This window comes from Melospiza melodia, chromosome 5 (assembly GCF_035770615.1).
Source record: "Melospiza melodia melodia isolate bMelMel2 chromosome 5, bMelMel2.pri, whole genome shotgun sequence".
Classification (NCBI taxonomy): domain Eukaryota; kingdom Metazoa; phylum Chordata; class Aves; order Passeriformes; family Passerellidae; genus Melospiza; species Melospiza melodia.
The window spans coordinates 4,159,208-4,168,732 of NC_086198.1; the positions used below are offsets into that span (position 1 = coordinate 4,159,208).

General features: G+C 49.2%; 1 protein-coding gene across 2 annotated transcripts; it reads right to left on the reverse strand.

The window, feature by feature from the left end:
* Positions 1-4,463: 4,463 nt before the first annotated feature.
* CDKN2AIP (CDKN2A interacting protein) lies at positions 4,464-9,307 on the reverse strand. 2 transcript variants are annotated; one of them, XM_063156125.1, is made up of 3 exons: positions 9,078-9,307; positions 8,852-8,982; positions 4,464-8,117 (listed from the first exon to the last, which is right to left on the reverse strand). In XM_063156125.1, exons 1-3 carry the CDS (start codon positions 9,299-9,301, stop codon positions 6,550-6,552), a joined length of 1,923 nt encoding a protein of 640 aa, XP_063012195.1. In that variant the 5' UTR covers positions 9,302-9,307; the 3' UTR covers positions 4,464-6,549. The 2 variants fall into 2 exon arrangements, with proteins under 2 accessions (XP_063012195.1, XP_063012197.1); XM_063156127.1 differs by having other exon boundaries at positions 8,883-8,982; positions 9,078-9,209.
* Positions 9,308-9,525: the final 218 nt, after the last annotated feature.

Here is a 9,525-nt window from a genome sequence, read left to right on the forward strand (position 1 = left end):
AAATTAATGGTTAACAAGATTAATAGATTCCTGCCCCTCAAACATCCTCTTCCCCAAAATAATGAGAAATGTGGCATTTACTCCAGTGTAAAGGAGGCTTTAGGCTGGAAGACTGCTGTCAAAATATAGGCAGCATCTGACTGAACATAGAACTTAGCTGCAGTTAAAATCACAGAATAACAGAACAGGAGAGGCTGGAAGAGACCACAGTGAGTCATCTGGTCCAATTTCCCTGCTCAGGCTGGGTCCCCTAGAGCACATTGCACAGGTTGTGTCCAGACAGCTTTGAACCTCCCTGGAGATGGAGATTCCACAACTTGTCTGGGCAATCTGTTCCAGTGTTTGGTTACCTGCACTGTAAAGAAGTTCTTCCTTGTATTCAGGTGGAACTTCCTGTATATCTATTTCTGCATGCTGCCTCTTGTCCTATTTCTTGGAACCACCTAGAAGAGCCTGGCTCCATCCTCTTTGACACTCTTCCTTTGGATACCTATAGGCATTGGTAAGATCCTCTCTCAGCTGTCTTTTCTCTGGAAGATTTGAAATGTAAAATGTAAAACATCAGAGGATTTAGTAAATCCATTGGTTAGATCAGTTTTCTTACTAGTGACAAAATATCTTTTGCCCAATGTGATTAATCTCTACATTCATATTGAGAAGAAATCCTTTTGCAGCCCACCTGGGCTTAACAGTTAATGTTACTTGACCACTAGTGGCCATGGAAACTTTAAAGGGCTGCAGGCTCAGATGCTGGAGCTGAGCAATGCTTTTTTATTTGCAGGAATGTTACTAGAGGAGGAAAATATATAGTTGGTAACCACTGTAACTCAATCTTCCATTACCTTAGGAACAGGCAGTAGTGCTCAGAAATTATCATGCACTATTTTCATGATTAGCCTACAACATATTTGAAACTGTTACCATGTATCAGCATAAAACCTGTTTTCCTAATTCCTCATCTGTGAGTGTTAATTAATCACAGACTAGAAATTGGTGCATCCTGACAGCAGATTTAATGACAGCATTTTTAAAAAAACGCTTAACCTACCTAATGGCAGTACCTTTGCTGTGGCAGTGGCAACTAACAGAACCATCTAGAAGCCACATACACAAACACAAGTTAATTGTTCTTACCTGAACAAAGAGTGTGGCATATTATAAGTTAGGCAAAAGTGAAAATCTAGCTGAAAGAAAAACTTTAAAAATACAGATATTGCTTTTATTTTCTCTGTATTTTGCAACTTACAAGCTAGGGGACAGATTTGCCTAGTGAAAGAGAGAGACAGCATCAAAATTCTTTCAATGTGTGCTTTTTTGCCTCAATCTCTGGACCACTAGACCATATCATGTCAGTTTGGTTTAGCCTACAGGCTAGAGAAGTTTGATGTTTGACATATTTTCTCCTACTAACAAATTTGAAGACCAACATTTACCATAAACTACAAGTGAGACCATTTTGTTCACGTGCACAGAACCAGTTCAAGTCATTAGGGTGCTATGGCGCAATTTTGGGGGCAAAAAAGAAAAACAAGCACACATCAGTTACTGCACAAGCTTCAGCTTGTCTCCACAAGCTTGACTGTGGTCTTTAGCCTGTACAGCAGGTGCTTCATACAGCTTTAGATATATCCTTTTAGTAGATGAAACTGGGACACTGAGATTTCAGCACAGTTTCTCGGCCAAAACAACAAGACTTCATAGAGCTGTGCCCCAGTTTAGTTGTTTCTTTCGGGATGGGTTCTTTGATAGTGTTTTAATTTAAAATCTCTCTTTTCCCACATACATATAGGCGATCACATGCAGGATCACAGGAGAAAAGGAAGGCATTCGAGTAGTTCAAGTGGCTATGACAGCAACCAAAACAACAGCTCAGGCCAAATGGTTTCTTGTGAACCCTTCCAGGGCTCTCATGTGAGGCAGGCAGAGCTGACACCACCCACTCTGCAGAGGTGCTCCCACTCTGCACACTGGTCTCCCCTGTCTGGTGTGGGCTCTGACATGGCTGGAAAGAGGTCACCGTGAGGATATTGCTGGAAGAGGAACAGCAGGTGCAGGAAACTAACAGGGTTTACAAACTGTACTGTGCCTGCACATAGGCCACATGTCTGAGGCTCAGCCAAAGAGAAAGACGCTGTTTAGCAGACCTGGCCTCACCACAGGAACTTCAAAAATACCAAGACAGAATGAACCAGAAGGAAGCATTGTCTTTGGACTGCTTGGGAGCTTTTAGGGTAAAGTAATAAAGTAATTTGGGTAAGGTAATAAACCATTTATTTTGGGTCTGAGATGCCCAAATTTTATGTCATTTTGGGGATCTCTGCTGTGCTCTTCTGTCACTTTTTATACCCAGACATGACTGTAGTGCAGCAGAGGGCTTTATTCCACAGTGGGGCATGATCATGTGCTATTTGCTTGACATACTAGAGGCAAAAGTGGCACTGCCTATGACATTAATTCAATTTTTCAGCAGGCAGCAGCATCTTGCAGAGTTAGTCCCTGGGAGTTTAAGCATGAGAACCTAATTAAAGTGGGCAAATAACACTGGCGGCATGCACTCCTTCTCTGAGAAGGGGATGCCGGGGGTAGGTGTGCCCCGCGCAGCACAGCCTGGGCAAGTGGCCGCTGTGCTGGAAGAGCGTGGCCTGTGCTGGGTGCCGTGTCCGCGTTTGTGCTCAGCCAGCCACCGAGCCCTCCTGTGCTGGGGCACCACGAACTGGTGCGGGCTGCGCGTACCCCGTCAGGGAACTGCCATCGGGCCTCTTGCTGCCTCCCGCAGCGGGGAAGGAGGGAAAGCACTTGCAGGTAAGTGCTCTGCCCGAAGTGCTTCCCCAATAGCATGTGCCCGGGTTGGACAATGCGAGAAATTTCTTCACAGAAAGGACTGCCAAGCATTGGAGCAGGCTGCCCGGGAGGTGGTGGAGTCACCGTCCCTAGAGGCGTTTAAGGAAAGACTGGACTTGACACTTAGTGCCGTGGTCTGCCTGACAAGGTGGTGTTCGGCCAAAGGCTGGACTCGATGATCTCGAAGGTCTTTTCCAACTTAAATAATTCTGCGGGCCAGGAGACACCTGAAGCCCAGCGGGTGTGAGCAGCGGCGCGGCGCGGGCCGCTTGTCCTACACGCCACTGTCGGGCAAGCAGCGGTTACCCCCACACGTTTTGCTGCGCCCCGCAAGGCTGTGGGAGGCACCAGCCCGCCCTGGGGTGTTTGGTGCAGCCCCCGCCCGGCAAAAGAGGATGGCCTGAGAGTGAGCCCCGTTCTGTTAGCGCGCCTGCCGCGCTACCTGCGTCTCTGTGGCCGTGACGAGAGCCCGCCCCGCGCTCATCCGCTCGGCCCGCAGGCGTCTCGGCGGGAGGTGTGAGGCGGCGGCGGCGGGCGGGGGCGCGGCAGCGCCCGGCACTCTCTGCCTGCGGTCCGGGGACTTTCCCCTAGGCGGGCGCGGGGCCCGTGAGGAACGGCTGTCCTCCGTGCGTAGCCTAGCGAGCAGGTCTTCAGAACATCCCAGCATCCTTCGCTTTCTAGTGACGTTATATAAACCACGGCCGACAGGAGAACTTCTAAGGCACGGTGAGTGTTTGTTTTTTTTTGGCTTTTTTTTCTACATTGCGTTTGCCTCCCTGCTGGTCGCCGCAGGCGGTGCACAGTGGGCAGGCGGCCTGGCCGCCCCCTGAGGGGCACGGACGGCCGCGGAAGGCGACCGCGGAGGAACGGAGGGGCGCCGGGAACACGCTATGCAAATAGAGCGCCTCGGCCCCGCCCCGAGCCGGGCGGGCGCGCCAGCCCCGCCGTGTGGCCGCCGCTGAGGCCGCCGCGGTGAGGCCGGTCCGTGCCCCTCAGGGGGCGGCCGCGGTGAGGCCGTCCCGCTAAAGCCGCCGCGGTGAGGCCGTCCCGCTAAAGCCGCCGCTGAGGCCGCCCCAGTGCCCGCAGGCTGCAACCGGGGCCGGCGGCGACAGACCCCGCACGGGTGCGCACCCGGTAGCGGCTAACAGCAGCCAGCGGGCGGCTGGCCGCAGGGACTCTGCCCTGCGTGCTTAGGCTGTGCTAGCAGAGGAAACGGGAGTCACTTTCTGATGGCTGCGATTTCCCGTACTTCCGTAGAAAAAACGGGGTCAGTTTTCCTCTCGGTTGGTTGGTTTGCTTTGTCCCCCCGAGACAACTCTGCACGCCGACAGTGTAAGTGCAGGTGCTCACCCTGACCCTCGTCAGCGGCGCCCGACAAGTAAAGACCAGCATCCCAGTCACTAGAGATCAGGACAGTAGCTGGAGGAGGGACACAGGATTTTAGAACAAACACATCTTGCCACAGCCAGTTCCTTCTATTTCTTTCTTCCTTTAGGGCTAACGAAATGTTAGTAGATTCTCATTTGAAAACTCGACTAGTGCTTATTCACTTGTATGTGAATCGGGGTTTAGTTGCTTTCCATGCAGAATGTGAAATAAAAATAACACACTTCAGCTTTCAGTTTCTTTTAAGAGTAGCTACAGACTTGTTCTTTAATGATTCACAACCAAACATCAAAGAGGAATAACATTCAAAATTTTGAAAAAAGTAATTCTAAATCAGGTCTTTTAAAAAAGGCATCTAGCACCTCAGCCTTTTAACACAGTTGCCCTAACAGCCCCTTGAGGTCAGTGAATACTGAGAGCTTTGCTTTACAGACAAGAAACACAGGTTTTCACATTACAGCATGTGCTGAAATTCTGACCCAGAGATCTGGAAGTGACCGAACTAGCAGCAGAGAAAGCTGCAGTACAGAGGGCACGGGATGCAACTCCTGCCTCACAAGCACAGTCCTTACATGTGTCTACTTGAAAACACATCTCACACTTCCCATCATGAATACCACAGCTCCTAAGCACGGCACGGAGCTCGCCCTGCGCTAGAAGCGGACACCGATTCTTGCACCAAGTCACAATTTAGCACACTGCATTCCGAACGCCAGGTGGTGCTCCAGGAATGCCAGGGGGGAACTCCTGAGAAACCTCACTAGGGCGAAGGGCGACCGAGCGCACAGAAGCACAGGGGTCAGGTGGAGGAGGCTCTCAAGCAGCCATCAGGAAGGGCGAGCACCCTGCAGCCTTCTGGTGCTATGGACTGGACAGCCACTGCTGCTCAAAAGCACACAGGGTACAGGATAAACACCACTGTGGTTTAGTCCCAAAACATACAAAATAACTGAAAGTGGACGTATGTACTACTGAGATCCCAGAAATTCCTATTCATTCCTCTAGCACTTGATCAATGGATCTGTCAGTCAAGTGTAAGGACACCACTAAATGATGCTAACTACTGTAATAGGACAAGATTAATTCAAAATAGCACTGAAGACATTATGCTTTTACAATTACATGTCATTATCCAATATACCAAAACATGCAGTTTGTGCAGGTATTTCAGGAACATTGAAAATAAAAGGTAATCTCCCACTTTCTTTGCCTCAAACTATTCTGTACAGGGAGTAAAAATGTAGCAAAGGAAGGGCTTGATTAGAATGAATGTTTTACAATACACTTGCTGCCTCCAGCAGACAGCAGCATTTTCATTTTGCTTACCTTGGTGTTACAAAAGTTGAAATTCATAGTCTACAGGTCCCCTCTATCAGTTTTATAGTATTTCAGCTACACAGCTAAAGAAACCAACTAATTCTTGTGGGATTACACCTTGAAGCCACTCAACGTAAAGCTTTACTGAAGGTGTTGCAATATTATTGAAATGGCTGGAATATTTAGTAGCCAAAACCAAGATACTACAGTGCTTATCACAGAGGTTTTATTGTTTTAGTAGCAGTCAAAATATACTTAGTATAGAAATCCATGTTCATTTGGAAAAAAAAAGTACCAAACAAAACTGTAAATGATACTTCACCATATAAATTAAATCAGCTTACAGTTTTGGTGGCTGAAATAGCTGTGACTTGACTGCTAATTGCTAATTTGCCAATGTGATATTAAAAGGGCTCTAACCTGATAGCATAATGTTAAATGGGATCAGGATGTCACTTATATTGCAAGTGTTATGAAAACATCCCATAAAAATAGTCAACCAACTACTTTCTCTCCTAGTATGTGCAACAGTGAACATTATGAGCAACAAGCCTGAAACATATAATTCAACTTTTTGATTGAAATTTTTAAACAACTTTCAATTATTCAAGTATTATGGTCCCTATGTACACACTTCTACAAGCCTAGAAAAGATATGGTAGACAATTGAGCACACTACCATCAAATTGTAAGAATTACAAAAACGTCAGGTTTTAAACAGCAAATTGTACCTTAATAGTTTAATTAAAAATAGAAGAGTTAGGTAGACTATTTTGCAAATACAACAGCACACTAGTGTGCTGTATATTAAGGCAATACCTTTAAATGCGTACTTGTCATCTCTAACAAGTTTTATACAATTGCTACCAAGTGAAAGAACTATCATTGTCTTGCAAAACTGAGAAAGAAATACAAAATATCTGGAAGCCTACATTTTCAAAGTACAAAATTAACCTGCAGTCCTTGTGTTGAAATACTATACACAGTACAAACAGTGATTCTCCCCTACAAGATCTCGCGAGGATTTCTTAAAGCTGGAGGCAAATTTGAAGGTTTTGACTCTTCATCCAGAAGCACCAAATCTTCAATTTCACTACCTTTGTATTTTCTTTTACATATCTTCACAATAACTTTCTTCTTGAGGAATAATTTCAAAGCTTCTCTTGAAGCCACCGCTTTGGCATTTTCCATACTTTTACCACAGCCAGTACCCAAGTAGACAGACTTGCACCTCAGTTCACAAACTATATTTTCTAGAGAGCTTTTATTTTGAGGCAAGTCTGCAAGTTCCTTCAGGGGAACAAAAGCAACATCTAACGTAGCTTTTACAGACTGAATAGATGAATTTAGAAGTTCTGCATGATTTACATTAGGACTGAAGCCTCCAACAGCAACCAGTTTCCAGGCTACGGCTTTGTAGAGTCTGTTGAAAAAAGGTTGTCTTTCCTTGGCATCTTCGCTGGTTAGCGGCTTGCACAGAGCCTTGGCAGGGCTCTCGCCTGCCTGCGCGCCACTCTTGGAGGCCAGCAGGGAAGCGCCGGCCTGAGCCGCAGCCCGGGAGGGCCCTTGCTGAGCTCCGCCGCGGGCGGCCAGCAGCGAGGCGGCCGCCTGGGCGCTGCTCTTGGCGGCCAGCAGCGAGGATCCCGGCTGCGCGCCGCTGCGGGCGGCCAGCAGCGAGGCCGCCACCTCCGCGCTGCTCTTGGAGGCCAGCAGCGGCGAGCCCACCTTAGCCGGCCCTTTGGGAGCCAGCAGCAGCGAGGAGCCCACCTGAGTCCCGCTCTTGGGGGCCAGAAGCAGTGAGCTGCTCACCTGAGCGCCGTTCTTGGGCACCGATGCTGGGGCACCCACCTGGGTTTTGGAAGACAGCAATGCAGCACTCGTTTGGGGGGTGCTCTTGGAGGTGGGTGGCACCGCTGCCGCCACCGCTGCTGCCTGTGGGGTGCTCTTGGACGTTGATGGCACTGCTGCTGCCGCTGCTGCTGCCGGTGGGGTGCTCTTGGTGGTCACTGGCACTGCTGCTGCCACCGCTGCTGGCTGGGGGGTGCTCTTGGAGGTCACTGCCACCGCTGCTGCCTGTGGGGTGCTCTTGGAGGTCACTGGCACTGCTGCTGCCACTGCTGCTGCCTGTGGGGTGCTCTTGGAGGTTGGTGGTATTGCTGCCTCCACTGCTGCTGCCTGAGGGGCGCTCTTGGCAGCCAGTGGTGCTACACTTACTGAAGTTTTCTTTTCAGGTGATGGCACATTTTCACACTTGCTTTCCTTAGGTGGACTTGAGCAAGGCTTCTTTCCTGGCTCTTTTTCAGATGCAGGTGGCTTTTTCTCAGCAGTACTTTCAGCATTAGCAGGTTTTCCTTCTGTTTCTATGTCTGAGACTACGACCATTTCTTGATCTGAACTGCAAGTTGACTGGGATGTTTCTGAATCTTTGCTAGTACCTTTTTCCTGCTTTTTGGGCAAGGTGCTCTCTGTTTCCTTCACTCCTTCTGCCTTGGTTGTTTTCACATCCTTTCCAACACCCTTAGAGTCTCTGCTTTTCTCAACAGCTTGTCTCTTGCATGGCTCCTCTACCCCTTCTGCAAAACAGGTAAAATATGTGATCCTCTTTGATTTCTGCACTATCAAACAGCCATGTAGAGAAAAATAATCTAAAACCTTCTAGCAATATTATCTGTGAATTTAAAGGGTATATATTAGCAATACACCTGAACCATTGTTTCAAGTATTAACCTACAATTTCAGAATTTTGGGTTTTTTTGACAAAATCCAAACAATACTCATGTGAGGTTTCAGATGTTGGTTTGGACCCAAGTATGTATTTCTATTCTTGAAGTCCAAACCAAAACTGGCCAACATACATTAAAGAGGCTATCTGATCTAAAAGTAAAGGAAGTGTATTTGTCTACTAATACCACAAAATATCTTTAAAACATTTGTCTGAGAATTACTTTAAGAAACTCGGTTTCTTACACAGCAACAATGCCTGACTGGCAACAAAGGCAAAGTAACAAGAACATATTTAAGCTGGAGCACAGCAGCCCATATCACAACGCACAAGTTATCAGATTAAAGAGCACCAGCTGTAGAAATTCAAAACAACAGCTCTACATCACCAAATGACTATGTAGGCATTATGTGCATTTTAGAGACATTATATTAGGAAAAGAATAGCACAGAGAGAGGAAACTATTAGCGGGAGTTTAAAAAGTAAATTATTTTGACTACTTTCTAAGCCCGAGGCAAACCGAGAACATTCAGAAACAAGCATTTTCTAGACTCCTATGTATTGTCACAGCTATGATCTGCTAACCATTGCTACTTGATATGCCTCTTTTCTTCACCTTGGCAACCAGTTCGTCTCTCGTGGTGTGGACAGGCGCGTTGGTCACTTGGATGCCTTCGGCCATTTCCAGCGCCCTCTCCATGACCTGCGGCGGGTACCTGGAGGGGCGACAAGAGGACAGGAGGGAAGGGGCCTCGTCAGGCGGCCGCGCAGCGCCGTCCCCCCGTCCCCCGGCGCGTCCCGCTGAACCCACCGGCATCCCAGGAAGACGTGGTTGGCCCACACCATGGAGAGGGACACCAGGCGCTGCAGCTGGGCGCTGCCCGCCGCCGGCAGCTCCCCCACGTTGCGCAGCAGGAACTCCCGGCGGTACCGCCAGTGGTGCTCGGGCTCGCAGGCCCCGCGCAGCGTCTCTGCCCAGGCCGCCTCTTCCGCCGTCCGCCCCAGGGGCTCGCCCGCCGCCGCCTTCCCCGCCATCGCCGCCGCCGCCGCGGAAACACCCGCCCCGCTGCTTCCGCCCGGCGCGCCCTGAGCTCACATCCGCATGGGCCGGGCCGCAGCGGGCGGGGCGGGAAGGGAGGGGAAGGGACGGGACGGGACGGGAAGGGACGGGACGGGACGGGACGGGACGGGAAGGGAAGCGAAGCGAAGCGAAGCGAAGCGAAGCGCCGGGAAGGGAAGCGCCCCGGGCCGGTTGGGCC

Coding starts and splice junctions, on each gene's coding strand:
- CDKN2AIP (XM_063156125.1), bottom strand. CDS start 9,301: ATGGCGGGGAAGGCGGCGGCGGGCGAGCCCCTGGGGCGGACGGCGGAA. Junction 8,983..9,077: donor CACGTCTTCCTGGGATGCCG/GTGGGTTCAGCG, acceptor TCGCCCCTCCAG/GTACCCGCCGCAGGTCATGG. Junction 8,118..8,851: donor AGGCATATCAAGTAGCAATG/GTTAGCAGATCA, acceptor CCTGTTTTGCAG/AAGGGGTAGAGGAGCCATGC.